General features: G+C 37.5%; 1 protein-coding gene across 1 annotated transcript; it reads left to right on the plus strand.

The window, feature by feature from the left end:
• The first annotated feature begins 1,996 nt into the window (after positions 1-1,996).
• On the plus strand, positions 1,997-17,154 carry ARG1 (arginase 1). The gene is made up of 8 exons (XM_054569973.1): positions 1,997-2,150; positions 7,198-7,270; positions 10,512-10,686; positions 13,802-13,961; positions 14,991-15,085; positions 15,428-15,532; positions 15,735-15,871; positions 16,115-17,154. The coding sequence occupies exons 1-8, from the start codon at positions 2,094-2,096 to the stop codon at positions 16,279-16,281; spliced, it is 969 nt and encodes a 322-aa protein (XP_054425948.1). The 5' UTR covers positions 1,997-2,093; the 3' UTR covers positions 16,282-17,154.
• The last annotated feature ends 991 nt before the right edge of the window (positions 17,155-18,145 follow it).

An 18,145-nucleotide genomic window follows, 5' to 3' on the forward strand; every position in this document is an offset into this window, starting at 1 on the left:
GGTGGGGGGAAGGCAGAGACAAATGTATTTAAAAAGTAAATAAATTAATTTAAAAAAAATCAAAAAAAAAAAAAGATACCTCTCAAGTCAATGAGACAAAATGGAGGAACTATACAGATATTTTTTAGGAAACTGATGGACTATACAGGAAAAAGTGTAGTTGAAAAATTTTCACAATATACCAAACTGTGTGCAGATGGATTAAAGAAGTAAATGTGAAAGATAAGCTCTAAAGCACACAGATGAAAATATAGAAATGTATATTGTGATTTTTGGAGTAAGAAGGACTTAATCAAAGTTTCCAAATTAAGAAAAAAACACATATGGGGGAAATTATTCAGTTGCCTATCTAAAAATTAAGAACTTGGGGTGATAACATGTACAAAGTTGTCAGATTACTGACATTTGGGAAAATATTTTTGCAATATCAACACCATAAACAGCATTTTCAACTGGTGTGCCACAAGAATTTTGGAAACATGAAATACCTGACAATTTAGTTAGAGGCACTGACATCTTTTCTCTTAGATTGTCAAATAAAAAGGCAACACAACAATATATGGGAAGCCTATTTGGAATATGGTCCTATTAAAAGGGACCTGTGAGCCCTGAGCAAATAGCTCACTCGGTTGGTTAGAGCATCATCTCAATATGCCAAGGTTGCAGGTTTGATATTTGGTCAGGGCACATACAAGCATCAACCCATGGATGCATAAATAAGTAGAATGACAAACTGATTTCTCTCTCACTCTCCATTGCTCTCTCTAAAATTAATAAATAAAAAAATAAATTAACTAATAACATAAAATGGACCTGTGAGACTTTGGTTTTCTCATTTGCACATTCTATAAATATTTATTAAGTGCTTATCACATAGCAGCATTATTCTAAGTCCTGAAAATACAACAGACAAAATTCTCTGCCCTCACAGTATTTGAATACTCCACAATGTTCTCTCCCACTAACAGAAAAGGAAATTAGTTTCTACTAACTTAATTTTCCTTCTTAGCAACAATCATGTTATTTTAAATTAAAAAAACACTTGGTGCATTTCTCCTAAATCCACACTTTTGAATGGCAATAACTTCTCTCACAGATTTGACAGGCATGGATATTTAACATACGGCTCATGTTTTGACTGTAAAGCCTAGAGGTTAGGTGGATCCAGAGTGCTTAAGAGTGAATCATAGCTCTTTCTTTACAATCTGTGTGACATTTGGCAACTTTCTTGAGTTTCAGTTTCTTCATCAGGAAAATGTCACTAAAGTGGAGACTTGACATAAAGTTGGTATAAGGATGAAATGAGGTAATATAACAGGACAGAATCCAGCACGTGATAAAAACTCAGTGTTGGCTGCTTTTACTTCTATATCTTGATTATGTATTATGATTCTGAAAATTTATTTCCCTACACACTCTATTTAAAAATTAGCATGGTAACACCTCTTGGTTATTAATGAGGCAATTAAAATTTTCTTTAAGTAATAAGCAGAAAAGGAAGTCTTATGTTTTCCCTAAATCTATACCCTAGTGGTGTATAATGTGTGACTAATTGATTAACCATTAATCCTAGTGTGTGAAACCTGAACTCAGGATTGTAGGGCTTGAAGGGATGTGAGAGATTATTTTACCAGTCCCAGCCCTTTTTTACAGAGAAGGACTCAAAAGCCTAGAGGATGTACGTGCCTTTCCCCGAATTGGCACAGCTAGAAGATGGCACTGCTTATGTGATAGAGATGAACTGATGATTAAAAAAGAGTATCACGATTGGGAAATAAAGATTGTGATTAGGGGAGGTATTACCCTAGATGACTTGTCAAATGGCTGTGAATTGGTGACATGAATAATCTCACTTAATCAGAGATCCTGGACTTGGAGGATTTATAGTTATGCCACATATAAAGAACTTGTGAGACTTCCATTACACTAACATTCTTTAGTTCAGTAGGTGGAGCCAATCTTCCTCATTAGAATAAAGCAAACAGATCCAACCCAATTATAAGTGGGAAAAAAATGTGCCTTCTGTCACTGAGGGTTGCAGAGAGTGGTGACTAGCTGGAGAACTCGGGTGCAGTGACAAGAAACATCAGAGCATGAGTTCTAAGTCAAAACCCATAGGGATCATCGGAGCTCCTTTCTCGAAGGGACAGGTGAGTAAAAAGCCTGCCTTTGAATAGCTGGAATTTATTAGACAGTTCCAGTTTTTAAAATTAGTAAGGTGTTATTGTCTAGGTAGTTAAATTCAAGCTGGCCCTGAAATAGTATGTAGTTTGACATTGTCTCACCATTTTGAAATTCTGTACAATTATGTTCACAAATCCATTTATATTAGTGGCTTCTAATCTCAGCCACAGTCTACTTTATTTGAATGTACTAAATTTCCCTTATATTTTTAGCCTGCTTCCTGCGTGAAGCATTGCTCAAATGCTCACTGCCTGGGCCCCTCCTGTGTGTTTTTCTTCCCTGGTCACCACGAAACCCCAGAATAGGGCAGTAATTTGCTGATTGAGATCAGCAGCTCCCAGGAAGCATGAGAAGCAAATGGTTTTGCAGTAAGTACATAGTTGGTTATTATTTAAGATGAGGATGGAAAAAAAAAAAGTTCTAACTGGGGGAAGATATTCTTCTGCTTTAGGTGTAATGTCAAATGTACCCAGTAACTCTTGATATGACTAAGGCATTCTTAATACATTTATTTGTGGTTTGTGGACCAGATGGATTAATACTATACACACACTTTTGGGGGCTAAAAATTAATTTGAAACTCATCTTCTGACATCTTGAAAAAATAATCTTTTCTCATTGCCTGTTGTTTTTTCATCTTGCAAAGTAAGGAAAATTAATGTCAACTTCCAGTTAACTGTATAGAGATTTTTGGAAAAGAAATCCTCTCTTATGGGTACTAATTTCTAGCAGCATGGAAATCTATTTTTCACAACTAAGGTGAGTAGGGCTGCTTCAGTGCTTTCTTTTCACCAAGAGTGAGAAGTCTAAAATCCTATGGAGAAAGCGGCCCATTTTCCTGGTTCTTAGCACCCCCAGAAGTTTCGAGAGCCTTCTCTCCTTGAAGATGAGCCCTGCCATGCTGCAGAGGGCCTCTAATGACCCGTGCTCAATACCTGCACCAACTAGTGTGCTTACAAGGCTTAGGGGGCAGAATGCCAAAGATATGACAAAGAGAGAGGCTTTTTGGAGAAGTAACATTATATGGCTTCTGTTTCGGCAGTATTTTGTCTCACCTCTTTTTCCCCCAGCAAGGGACTCAAACTACTTTGAAATGTCTCTTCACTACTCTGTTTTCTAGAAATTAGGTGTGGGGTTTTATCTTGTTTTTCCACTGAGATAATTTCTTATTAGAATAAAATATTGCTCTGGCCAAGAACGTTGATTCAGAACGTTGTCCCAAAATGCCAAGGTTGTGGGTTCGATCCCCAGTCAGGGCCCATTCAAGAATCTACCAATGAATACATAAATAAGTGGAACAATAAGATTCTCTCTCTCTCTCCCCCATTTCTCTAAAATCAATCAATAAAAAAATAATGAAATGTTAAGCTCAGTCTGGTAGGAAGACCATATTTTAAGTTTACTAAAGAAATATGACCCACCCCTCATTAGAATGCAAAGGTAAATACATACATCTGCTGCCTGTAGTTGCCCTCTCTAATATGGCTCCATTTCTTCATGTCTCAGCTCCATAGACTATATATATTTACGTGGTTCTAGTTTACAATAGCCGTTTCACTTACTTTAATCTCTCCTTTGCCAAGTGAGTGTATATGTAAGTGTTGTCTCTTGTTAACAAGAGAAACCCACAAAAGTAGAGGAAATCAAAATTAGAAATACTAAACTTGCATTTGAAAGAAAAACACTTTATGTAAAATGTTTTTTCCACTCATTTCAATTTCATTTTTCAAACATGTTAATTTTTTTTAAATGATAAAGAAATAGCATTTTTAAATGATAAAATAGCATTTTTTATCTGTCACAGAGCAAAAATAGCAATTGCTCTGTGACAGATAAAGCAGTCAAGTTCTTTATGAGCATTATCTAATTTGATTCTCACAGTAATCCCATGAGTTGGTTACAGTAACGGTCTTCACTTTATAGATGAGGAAACTGAGGCATAGAAAGGTGATGTAACTTAGCCAAGGTCACACTGATTGGCTGGTGGAGAGGTGCAGCTGGGATTGGAGCTTGAGTCTTTTAAAATCCAGAGTAAGTTAAATTAAGTTTTTATAAAAAATAGAGAAAATAAATTTTCCTCATATTTTTAAAAAAGAAATATTTTTATTTGAATGGAAATGGGCTATTTCTTCATTTTAGCTACTTATTTAGATTTCCATGTTCTCATTGTTTTTAGTGCTACATAGAGAAAGAATTTTTAGAAAATACATTTATTTAGTTACATAATTAATGTCTAGAAAAATTTCATAGAGTGGCATCAACCATCAGAGTTCTTTTAATTTGAATAACCTATATATGATTGCTTTATGCAACTTTGTGAATGATTCATACTTTTAAGGGCTTTAATAATTCTATAAAGTGTTAGTCCATGTATTAAAGAATCCTTTGCATACCTTTCTTTGAGGCAGGAAAAAAGAAAAGTGAAAGAAAGAAAATCTGACTGTAAGTTGGTAATGTTGAAAGAGCTAATTAGTGGATTTAAGAAACTCTGAGACTGCCCAAACATGACAGTAACATTGAAATCCACTCTTTTTTTCTTCTACCTGGTCACACTCATTCTGGTAAATATAGTAAGATTACAGACACCAAAGACTTGGACATATAAAAAAAGAGCAGATTCGGACAAGTGTGAATTGACACTCTTAAGGTTATTTTGTTGTTGTTGTCATTGTTGTTGTTTTAAATGGAATTTCCTCCAAGTTTCTCAGAACTTTCTCTTTGCTCACCCAGGCAGTGTTATACTCTTCTTAGTGTTGAACTCCTGCTTTGCGCTCTGGCCTCTTATTGCAAAACCAAATAGGATGGGTCAGAGGTTAGAGACCCAAACTGCATTTGGACGGTCAGTAAATACTGCTTCACTTTCCCTGGAAGTCCTTCAAAGGTCTTCTCAGAACACAGGGACATTTTGTGACACTGAAATGGCTCTCTCATATATATATGTCTATATATATATATGTCTATATCTATATAAACAAAATAAAATTTATTGTGCTAATGATCAGTTGTTTCACAAACCACCTGAGTCTCATCCAAGACCACATGCTAAGAACTCCTATCCTTAAGTATACCTAGAGCACAGTAGGGCTACTGTTTTTTGCACTGTATTCTACTTATTTGTTTGATTATATTTATTGGGGTGACATTGGTTAATAAGGTCATATAGTTTCAAGTGTGCATTTCTAAGATGTCTGGTCTGTACATTGCATTATGTGCCCACCACGTTTTGCTGACTCAGAAATTGCTCTTTTAAGGCTGCGGTTAATTGCAAAATCCTCAAAATGTTCACTTATTCTTGGGCAGGTTGTAACAAAGATAGAATTGAAACAACACACAAAAGAAAAGGAGCAAGGGAGACAAGAAGGGAGGTTGGGAAGGGGGAGAGGGCGGGAGAAACAGTGCGAACCTGCTCTGGGCCCTGGACCTCGGCAAAGGCATTAGGCAGATGATGACCCCTTTAGGGGACGTAAACCAAGCAATAAGAAAGGACTGTTCCTGAGAAGCAATTTGAATCAAAGAAATAAAAAAGAATGCTAGCAACGGTCACTCTGGAAAAATTTAGTGACTGTGTTAGAGCAAATACAGTGTCAACAAAGAGGTCCATAAAATTTGTTCTAAAGTTTTGAAGGGAGAAGGAAAAGGCCAGGGAATTTTATCCAACTGACAATTTTTGAGCATCGATGAAGTGTCATTATAAAGAAACTTGGACCATAACCTGATACAAAACCACAGGCAAAATTTGAGCCAAGCAGCATTCTATGGGGCTGTAAAGAATGAGAAATTGTATCTATTTGATTGGAGTGGGGGTGAGGAAAGTCAGGTGAAAAGGGAATGGAATAAAGGAGCGAAATGAGTCAGGCAGAGCACATGTGGTCCCATACTGCCAGGGACAGGAATTTGAATTAAGGATTTGCTTGGCAGCCAGGACAAGTCATCTGCTCATTTGAATTGGGAAGAAGTATTTCTTGGTCTGGTGCCACAGTCCAATCCTACAGACAGATGTATGTCTTTTGGCACCTCTTCTCTGACGACAGGAAATAACTTTGTATGTAAAAACCTTGTCGGAAATTAGAATCAGAGAGATGCATAAAAGAACTGTCTCTTTAGATCACTAATCTGCCAGGAGCTGGATAAGGTTTATTACCAGGAGGAAGTAGGTTAGCTTCCCTGACGTAAAAACAGCAAGTGCAGATTTCTTGTTCACTGAGTTTATTAAGCAGGTCAAAAGTTGACATACCAGGTTGTCTTTGTGGGTTCAGCCAGCTCCTAGGTGATTTTTCCTTGCTGCCTGCGTGGTCCCCAAGACCCCCACGTTCTACCGTGAGGGCCTGCGTGTAGATTTCTCCCCAGCCACATTCTAAAAAATGCCTTTACTCAAGCTCTTCCCCAGCTTTACAAAGTTTCTCCATCACCCCTCCGTTGTCCTGAACTCATGTTGCAACACTAAACTGAAATACCATCTGCTCCACCCCATACCCTCTGGGTCTGGCAGAGTTAGGAGTATCTTGTTTCTGTTGTTATGACGTCTTGTACAGTATTTGGTTTGAAGCAAATCTCTAAGTACTGGAATGGAGGTTAAATATCCAAATCTCCTATTGCCTCATGAGTTACTTAAAAGATACAAACCCTCTCCTTTTAATAATTGTATCTCCATCTATTGGAGTGCTTTTATACAAAATAAATGTTTACTATGTGGGTAACATGGTGTGATGGGAAGAGGACATACAGGTTTTGGAATCCGAAGGACCTGGGTAAGGTCCTGAGGCTCTGCCACTTGTCAGCTGTGTGCCTGTAGGAAAATTATATAAACTTCCTGATTCTAGATCCTCATGTCTGACATAGAAGTAATCCCCTCTACCTTGTTGTGTTAATTAAATGAGATTACATAAATTTCTGGCTCTGTAAGAACTCAATAAATCACAAGTTGCTATTCAACTGATTAAAAAAATAAGAACTTCTTATTTGTGTGCATCTGATGATTAAGATGATGTCTGAATTTGTTTTTTAATCATTCAGCCACGAGGAGGAGTAGAAGAGGGCCCTACAGTATTGAGAAAGGCTGGCCTGCTTGAGAAACTTAAAGAACAAGGTAATTTTTTTAAAAAATCTTATTTATTTATTTTTTTTTGGAGAGGGGAAGAGAGGGAAAAAGAGGGAGAGAGAAAACATCAATGTGTGAGAGAAACATCTATCAGCTGCCTCTCTCACACACACCCCGACCGGGGATAGGCGGGCAACCCAGGCATGTGCCCGGACCGGAAATCAAACCTGCAGCCTTTCCATTTGCAGGGTGACACTTGACCAACTGAGTCATGCCAGTCAGGGTGAGATCATTTTTAAGTTGCAAGATGATCAGCTTGATTTCCTCCCCACTCTGAAGAGAAGAGCTCTTGTTAACCCAGGGTGTGTCTGGAATGACATCTGTGCTACAGAACTGCAGCTCTGGCTGTAACTTAGACACACACCGTATTAAGAAAAAGCAGCATATGGGGGAAATGCATGATCAGTATTGTTCATTTACTCAGCATATTTTGTCTTTCCAGCCAGATTACTGTGTAAGAGAATCTGTGTGTTTAAGAACTGGAGTAAGGGTCGGTGGTGGGGGAGTTGAGGGGATTGAAAAGGAAAGGCAAGGGGCAGCAGGAAGTGCACTACTAGCAAGAGGAGCCCTATTTGTAAGAGGAAATAAAACAGTAATAATACTGAGTCTTTGTTTGACCACACCATTTTCCTTGGTAGGGGCTTAGCGCCAGCGAAGAAGCGGCAGGCTTCAGGTAGGTCAAGTTGGGCTGGGAAAGTGTGCTCCTCCAATGGGTCAGGTGGGGAACCAGGTTCCTAGGGCCTGGTGTGTAAAAGGAAGAGGCACTGAGGAGCTGGATGCAGGAAGAACAGCGCCCCCCACCCCAACCTTCCCAGCTCTGTGAGGGAGGAGGAGGAGGAATCGGGGCTAGTTGTTCAGCGTCTCAAGGCTTTTCAAGCCCTTTGCCACCCAGAGCCCATGAACGGGGTGGCCTATTGCATCAACAGGCCTCCTTGGATACCACCCTTCTGTCAATGGTGTTAGGGCGGCCGGTACCACGGGCTGTGAAAGAATTCACAAAGAGAAGGAAAGGCAGAGAGCAGCGTTTTATTCACTTCACACGGTGAGAAAGGACCTGGTGTGAAGAGATGTGAAATGACGCTGTGAGTTTTTACTGGGTGATAAAGGAAGAGGGGAGCGCAGCAGGGTAGTCATGGCAATTAGTTGCAAATTAGGAGGTTTCCGGCTGATTGAGCAGGCTTCAGTTTGTTCTGCTGTTATCTTTAGGTTCAGTGTCTAGGCGTTTGGGTCTAGTATGACCTGTTTGTATAAGTTCTTAAAACACCTGTGTGGGGGATGCTTTTAGTAATCTCTCCAGTCCTAAGGATAGAGACGTAGAGAAACAACAGTTGAGTAAGCCTGACATATTCAAGGAAAGAGATAGCTAGCTCTGGTAAAGAGGGCTTGAAAGGTGCTTTTTTTTGTCCTTTCAGTTGATTCTGAAAATGGGGCCACTCAAAAGGATTGGGAATGGAATGGACCTGGGGTCTCTGAGTCAGAACCAGGTGGGGAGGAATACCTATGGAGCTTTCAGCAGCTTTACCATTAGGCCTGGGTGGCTATGCCAAATTCCTTGTCTTTCCACATTGTGCAAGAGTAAAGTTAGAACTTCTTGTAGACAGCTAGCTACATCCACGAATACCTACCGTAGACATCAGAATGAGCTATTAAGTCAAAACTGTATTTTCTTTCAGTTTCTGCCTTTCTCTCCAGGCACTTCCTTCCACTAGCTGGAGCAGTTCATTTCCCTTGGCTGTTGCAAAAACTGATACTTATTTTTCTTTAAGAGGAGGACTAAGCTCTCCAAAAATATGCCCATGAACATCCACTGTAATATGAGAAATAATAAGGGAGTATTAAGTTACACCACTGCTATTCATAAACATGGGAAGTATAAACAAAAAACCACTAATACTACTGATATATTTCTATTATTACTCATACTATACACACATATGTATTTGCATATGTGAGCATCCCAATGAAAAGTACTTTGTATTTTAAAAGCATAGCTAAAGTAAATGTCACCTGTATATATAAAAAACACTGATGAAGTGTTGGTGAGGATATGGACCACCTGGAGCCCTCAGATGTTCCTGATGAGAAGTATAATGATACAGCCACTTTAGAATGGAAATGGGCAATTCATGGACTGCAAAGGGCCCCGAGGGATCTTAGGGGGGCAGTGGAACTGTTCTAAATCTTGACTGTGGTGGTAACTGAAAGACTGTAGATATTTCTGAAAAAAATCATTGACCAGTATACTTAACATAAATACATTCTAGGAAATAAGAATTACATTTAATAAGTCTAAAGAGAGAGAGAAACCCCAGGAGAGAAGTACTGAGTAAATGAATGGCACTAGTTCATCAGTTAACAAGCATAATTTGGTCACATTTTATTTCAGGTTAAATCTCTTGATGTTGTTACTGAATCATGGATACACACAGACATGAATGAATACAATACACAATGACCGTTCAGTTGAGAACACCGAACTGAGCCCCTATTACAGTTTCGCATGAAGCTCTGTGTCTTGAGGCCTAATGCAAGGCCTTTTAAAAAGTGCACCCAGGTCCTTAGGAACTTTGGGTTACCTTATTTAAAGAGTATAATAATTAAGTCTTTATTTCTTGAGCTCACTGAAGCGTTACGATCAATGGTAACCACATACTCTTACTAAATTCTGACAATACCACTGTGAGGTTGGTACAATGGACAGAAGAGGGAGCTGAACAGCTTCATCAGGTGACAGATTGGATTGAAACCAAGGATTACAAATAAAATAATGGTGTGTTTTCTTCTGGGCATGTACACACACACACACACACACACACACACACACATATTCTATTAAAATGATTTATTTCTTTACTACAAATAAAATGCATGCTTATTGTGAAAAGTAGAAAGCACACAAGCCCAGACAGAGACAAAGACAGTGACACCACCCATTAAACCCAAACTAGAAGGACGCCCGCTGCTGTTGTACTTACAGCCTAACTGGATGGATCCAAGTGTTTCCTGAGAGCCCAGTGGGCAGCAGGCTCCGGGGTGCAGCCCAGGTGAGGCGATGATGTCAGGCAAAAGTAGGCATTGTTTCTACCTTCACAACTTTCTAGTCTGTTTAGACTTTTTCTGTTCATACTTTAGAAAACATACCTATTTTGTACATTTAAAATCATCCTGCACAGGCTGTTTTGCAATCGTTTTTTTATTTCATAACCTGCAACTTTCCATTTGTTTATAGAATGTGATGTAAAAGATTATGGCGACCTGCCCTTTGCTGAGGTCCCTAATGACAGTCCATTTCAAATCGTGAAGAACCCAAGGTCGGTGGGAAAAGCGAATGAGCAGCTGGCTGGTATGGTGGCAGAAGTCAAGAAGAATGGAAGGATCAGCGTGGTGCTGGGTGGAGACCACAGGTGCTGTTCAATGATGAGCTCTATGGTGCCCTGGCACAAATGGCATGAAGGAAGTATAACCAGTATTGTGTGACGAGAGGACATATGGATGGGAAAGCACTGATCAATAGTTTACACCACATTTTCTGCCCTTAAAAAATTTGTATTGGTTACTACTTTATTTTGGAAAGAGACTTAGCTCTATTTTAAGTCATGCATTATCTTTACTACAGCAGAAAGTACATGAAATATGAATGAATTTCAGTAACATATTCAGCACAGGCTTACCTTTCTAAATAAATAAGAACTGAGGAAATTCATAGTCAACTTTTTGTACTTGATCATGAGTAGGAACAACCCAGTAGGTCAATCTTTAAAAGTGTTTTCCATTATAAAATAATAATTATACAATTTTTGAAATATATAACACATAAAAGGAAAAAAAACAATGGTAATTATAGTTCCCTAACAAGCTTTTCAACTGGAATTGAAAATCTGGCAGTTTCCTTCCTGCCAAAGTTTTTTCCCTTTTACACAATTTTTTTTTTAACATTTGTGTGCATGTGTGCATGTTATCTTGCTTTGTTCTTAATCTACAGAAATTTCCTTATCTTACTTCATGATCTATAAGCATATTTTTTACTGTTTCATAATTTTTCATTAAATTATTATATCATTGTATATACCCATATTGTCTGATATTCAGGTTATCTTCAAATTTTCAGCATTACAAATAATATGACAAAGATAATTTTTGTGCATAAGCCTCTTTAATGTTTACTTTCAAGTTCCTAAAATATGTTAATGGAAGTATGATTAGATCAAAAGTATAAACATTACAATGGCTCGCAATGCAAGAGACAATTACTTCCCCCTCCTCAGTTTTCTTCTCTAAAGTCAAACTCTTACTAGGGCTTCTAAGACAAACAGCAGTTGATGAACTGGGGCTTGCTTTCTATTTTAAGTGGAAAGAAATTTAAGTGGACAATTTAGAAGTGGCAAAAAAGACAAGAAACCTAAAAGGAAAACAAGCATCCAGCTGAATAATCAATACTGAATATGAAAGCACAATTGCTTCCACTTTAGAAACCAGACACTCATGATTCTCTGAAGGATACTCGAAACATTCAAGAGTGGGAGAATAAGGGTTTTGTATGGTCAGTCCTAATCTTTTAACTTTTGTGTAAGATTTGTTTGTTGATTTGTAAATGATGGCCATTCTGACTGGTGTGAAGTGGTATCTCATTGTGGTTTTAATTTGCATTTCTCAGATGGCTAGTGATAATGAGCATCCTTTCACATATCTCTGGGCCTTCTATATGTCCTCCTTGGAGAAGTGTCTGTTCAGGTCCTTTGCCCATTTTTTAATTGGATTGTTTGTCTTCCTGGAGTGGAGTCATGTGAGTTCTTTATATATTTTGGATTTCAAATCCTTGCCCCAGGTATCATTGGCAAATATATTTTCCCATATGGTTGTTTCCCTTTTCATTTTGCTGATGTTTTCTGTAGTCGTGCAGAAGCTTCTTATTTTGATCAAGTCCAATTTAGTTATTCTTTCCTTTATGTCCCTTCATCTAGGGAACAGATCAGTGAAACTATTGCTGCGTAGAATATCTGAGAGTTTCCTGCCTATGTTCTCCTCTAAGACTTTTATGGTGTCACAACTTGTATTTAAGTCTTTTATCCATCTTGAGTTTATTTTTGTGTATGGTGTAAGTTGATGGTCAAATTTAATTTTTTTACATGTAGCCGTCCGGATCTCCCAACACCATTTGTTGAAGAGGCCATTTTTACTCCACTTTATGCATCTTCCTTCCTTGTTGAATATTAATTGACCATAGAGACATGGGTTTATTTCTGGGCTCTCTATTCTGTTCCATTGATCTATGTGTCTGTTCTTATGCCAGTACCAGACTGTTTTGATTACAGCGTGTGGCCTTGTGATATAGTTTGATGTCAGGTATCGTGATCCCTCCTACTTTGTTCTTCTTTCTCAAAATTGCTGCAGCTATTCAGGGTTGTTTATGGTTCCATATAAATTTTTGAAATGTTTGTTCTATATCTGTGAAATACATCATTAGTGTTTTAATAGAAATTGTATTCAATCTATAAATTCCTTTGGGTAATATGGATATTTTGATGATGTTAATTCTTCCAATTCATGAACACAATATATGCTTCCATTTATTTATGTCTTCCTTAATTTCTTTCTTCAGTGTATTGTAGTTTTTTGAGTATAGGTCTTTTACCTCCTTGGTTAAGTTTATTCCTAGGTACTTTACTTTTATTGTTATAATAGCAAATGAGATCTTTTTTCCTGATTTCTGATCCTGATATTTCATTGCTGGTATACAAAAATGCCCTCAATTTCTGAATGTTGACTTTGTATTCCACTATTTTGCCAGATTCACTTATTAGGTTGAGTAGTTTTTTGGTGAAGTCTGTAGGGTTTTCTATGTACACTATCATGTCATCTGCAAACAATGACAGTTTTACTTCTTCCTTTCCAATTTGGATGTCTTTTATTTCTTTTCCTTGTCTGATTGCTGTGGCTAGGACTTCGAATACTATATGGAATAGAAGTGGTGAAAGCGGACAGCCTTGTCTTGTTCCCAATCTTAGTGGGAAAATTTTTAGTTTTTGCCCTTTGAGTATGGTGTTGGCTGTAGGTTTTTCATATATGGCCTTTATTATGTTGAGGTATGCCCCCTTTACTCCCACTTTGCAGTGTTTTTATCATAAATGGATGCTGTACCTTATTGAATGCTTTTTCTGCTTCTATTGATATGATCATGTGATTTTTGTCTTTCCTTTTGTTTATGTGATGTATTATGCTTATTGATTTGTGGATATTGAACCATCCTTGCATCCCTGGGATGAATCCCGCTTGATCATGGTGGATGATCTTTTTAATGTGTTGCTGGATGCTACTTTCTCTGTTGTTATAATTGGTTAATTGACATCTCTGATTTAAAAACCTATGAGAAATATCAGACATTTTGACTTAAAGGGAAACAAAGCATGAGCATTGAGTTAATAATATGATGTATGTAAAGAGAAAACAAAAAGGAGAAAGAAAGAGGATGTACGTTATGATACTGCAAACCTGAAATACACACAAATTTTTCCTCCCAAGTTTGGCGATTGGAAGCATCTCTGGCCATGCCAGGGTCCACCCGGATCTCTGTGTCATTTGGATAGATGCTCACACCGATGTCAACACTCCACAGACAACCACAAGTGGGAACTTGCATGGACAACCTGTGTCTTTCCTCCTGAAGGAACTAAAGGGAAAGGTAAAAGGCTGGTTGGTATTTTATTACAAAATAATAACCTTAGGAGCAGTTCAAGTGGAGGGAAGGAAGAACCTTTCTGTCATCTTATTCTTGGTGGTACCTCAATTTTCTTGGAAGCCAATAAGCAAAGGGTTAGAGGATAAAGGTGGTAATGTTCAGTACCTCTCCTTTTTTTGACAGTTTGCAAACTGACTTTATATATATCCTTTTGATTCTTAAACTACCCTTTTTAGTAGGTGGGGCAGAGTGTAGTCCTTTATAAGCAACTTAGCAGGGGCTCAGAGGTTAACCCTGCTCACCCAAGATCACATGCCAAGAGTAGTCAGGAGTCAGGAAAGGGCCAGAACTTGTTTCCTAAAGCCAACCTCTTTCTATCACAGGCCACACAGCCGGCCTCTTATTCTTACCAAGTGTCCCCTCTGCATGATAGGGCCTTTTCAAAAATGGAGTTTTAAAATGCAGATTACAATGGCTTATTATTTAACATCTTTATTGTGAAAAGCACATATCTAAATCATAAGTAGAACTACCTCCTTGCTCCCTAGAAACTTCTTTTCTAAAATATGTAAGATAAAGCAAACTTGGCTCTAGGATATTTGAAGAACAACTAAAGGGTTAGTCAAAAGTTTCCCTCAGCCACTCTGAGCCATCTTCTAGATTAAGTCCTTACTGAGAGAGAGGAGTTAAGAAGGAATGGAAGTGATGGAAGCACACTGACTTCCTTTTGGAAGAGTCCCAGGAAAGGAGGGCCCAGTGGAAATGGTGCCCACTTGATTAAAAACTGCTGAACTCTGATAAATGATTCAGGTTAGGTCTGGGCCACACGGTCAAGCTGAGTGAGGCCAAACTAATCAAGGTACTACCAGGGGCGGCTGGCATTCTCTTCTTCATTTTGTATTCTTTTAATGATTCTTAAAAATTTGTGTTCTAAATATAAGACATATGCAATCCAACAAGTGTACTTAAATTTCAATGTAAGATTTGCTCAAGAGAAGCATATATAACCAAATGGAAACATTGCGATTTCAGATCCCAGATGTACCAGGATTATCCTGGGTGACACCCTGCATATCTGCCAAAGATATTGTGTATATTGGCCTGAGAGATGTGGACCCAGGGGAACAGTAAGTTTATTCCTTGATGTGATTGACCTTCATTTTTGTCCTTTTGTGTGCTAGGTGTACTGGCCAAACGTATGAGGAAAAATTATCTTAAGCACTGTCTATATATCTATACTTATAAATACATGTACCTATAGGCATATATGTATGCGCACGTGTGTGTGTATTCAGATGATTTTTATATTGACTTGCTGTTAATAATATGTTGATATATACATAGAGTTCACAGAACTTAAAATATTTTATGTATCTTACCACATTGATCTTTCCTTAAAAACAAACAAGAGGGCATAGGGTCAGCCTCCATATTAATTATGGATTATTTTAATATCTCCTCTTTCATAGCTACATTTTGAAAACTCTGGGTATTAAATACTTCTCAATGACTGAAGTAGACAAACTGGGAATTGGCAAGGTGATGGAAGACACACTCAGCTATCTACTAGGAAGGTATGATGCTTGTGTGTATAATATAAATATTGTTAAAAGAACTTGCTACTGACACTAATCAATGTTATTAATGAAGCCTTTATGTAAAATCATGACACTTCATTAGGCTGTTCCTTTTTATAGAGCAAAGTAAGAACTATATTTATTTACTAAATATTAAACCACTAACTTTAAACTAAATTCCTTTCCCACCTCTTAAAAGAAAGAAAAGGCCAATTCATCTGAGCTTTGATGTGGATGGACTGGACCCATCTGTCACACCAGCTACTGGCACACCAGTCCCCGGAGGTCTGACTTACAGAGAAGGTCTCTACATTACAGAAGAAATTTACAAAACAGGTAGGTATATATCTGAGTGAATAAAGAAGCAGATATACAGCTAAACATGGCCAATATGTATTAATACTCCCTGATCTGAAAATCAAGCCCCAGTTGACACTTCCAGAATACCCATCACATGATGTAAGAGCTGAAGTGGTTTCAGTGGGTCATCCCCTCTTTGAACTCCTGAGTAATATTTCAAAGTCATTGAATTTAAAATGTCAACTATTTAACAAATTAACTTATTTCCATTTGTTATAGGACTACTATCAGGATTAGATATAATGGAAGTGAACCCATCTCTGGGGAAGACACCCGAAGAAGTAACTCGAACAGTCAACACAGCAGTAGCAGTAACCTTGGCTTGTTTCGGTGTTGCCCGGGAGGGTAATCATAAGCCTATTGACTACCTTAACCCACCTAAGTAACTGTGGAAACATTATATATAAAACTCTCAGCTAATAACAGAATTACCAAATCTAATCATTTACTTAAGGTTATAGTTATCCTCTTATAGATTTGGTATTTCAGAAAACTGTTTTGCCTTAGGAAATAGTAGTACAATTAGTAACTGTATCAATTCCCTCTTGGTGTAAAAGATTTGGAAATTCAAATTTTTGTCAACTTACAAAGCTTATATTTTGACAAAAGACATAGAAATATACATTAACTTCCAAATAAAAATTTGCTGGCATAAAAAATAAACACACTCTCACAAGAAAGTGGCAAGGAATATTCAAAGTGATGAAAAACAAGGACCTATGACCAAAATTACTCCACCTAGCAAAGCTGTCATTTAGAATCAAAGGACAGATAAAGAGCTTCCCAGGCAAGAAAAAGCCAAAGGAGTTCATCACCACCAAACCAGTGTTACATAAAATGTTAAAGGGTCTTCTTTAAGAAGGAAAAAAGATAAAAAATATGAACAATAAATACATATCTATCAACAATCCAATCTAAAAAGCACAATAAACTAACAAGCAGAAACAGACTCAAAGATACAGAGAACATTTTGACGGTTGCCAGACAGGAGGAGTGTTGGGGGGATGGGTGAAAAAAAGTGAAGGGGTTGAGGAGCATAACCTGGTTGTCACAGAAAAGTCATGGGAATGTAAAGTAGAGCATAGGGAATAATCTAGTCAATAGCATTCTAGTAACTATGTACGGTGTCATGGATACAGGATTTATCAGGACATTCACTTAGTAAGTTATATAATGTCAAATCACTGGGGTGTTCACCTGAAAGTAATATAATACTGTATGTCAACTGTAATTGAAAAATAAAAAATGATTAAATGTTAGAGCTTCTACCTTCTGATTTTTCATATGCAGCCCAGAATTTCAAACCTAACCATTGACGTATGGACTTTGTAAATAAGTATTTTACTGTATTACTTTTAGAAAAGAGCAATTAGCCTGGATCTTGCTTTAATGTATATTGTCCAATACAGTAGCCACATGTAGTTATTCAAAGCTTAATAAAATTTTAAATTCAGTCCCACATTTCAAGTGCTCAAGAGGCACATGCAGTTACTAACCACTGTCTGGAACAGCACAGACACAGAGTATTTCCACTGCCACAGAGAGTCCTCGGGAACAGAGCCGCTTTAAAGTTACTAGTAAAAAAACAACAAAGCAAACAAAAAGCTTTTAGGATGTAATGAATATAAAAGCATTTTTGCCCCTCAGGTGCATTATAAACCCAAGTAAAACTTCTGCTTCTGCCTTCTATTAATGTCTCTGATTAATAATTCTTTAAAGAGTCCATTTGGGGAAAATCATATTCCCATTTTTTAAGCTAGAGAAGAAGAAATTGAGTTTTTAATAAATGAATTGAAATGTATAGATCCTTGAGAAAATTATATTGATCTTTTACTTCCTTCACGCCATTTGTGTAATACCAGTGTCATAATTATTCCCATTCTAGGATCTCAAAGCAATATATTCCTCAAGGTAGCAAGACTGTATTGAGACTATGTTAAGAGAAGCACTTGAATTCATGTCTAGCATAAAATCCCTCGAGAATTTTAACAATATTAGCCTGGAAAATTACTTACACCATTATATAAATATTAAGCAGGACTTGCATGGCAAATAAAGGTTTAGTGAGTACAGTAATATGAACCACGAAGAAGGGTCTAGAAAGATGTATTTGGAAATAAAATTTGAAGTATTGTTGATTAAACTTTAATAAATCTTTTTTTAAAAAATCAGGACCCTTAATTCTAGGTCAATGTCAGCCACCAGCTGTACTGTACAGCCCATGTGCTTTGTAGCCCAGCTCTGTTTTAA

The sequence above is a fragment of the Pteronotus mesoamericanus genome, unplaced genomic scaffold, assembly GCF_021234165.1.
Source record: "Pteronotus mesoamericanus isolate MK-2021 breed Mesoamerican mustached bat unplaced genomic scaffold, CSHL_Meso_final contig_20, whole genome shotgun sequence".
Lineage (NCBI taxonomy): Eukaryota > Metazoa > Chordata > Mammalia > Chiroptera > Mormoopidae > Pteronotus > Pteronotus mesoamericanus.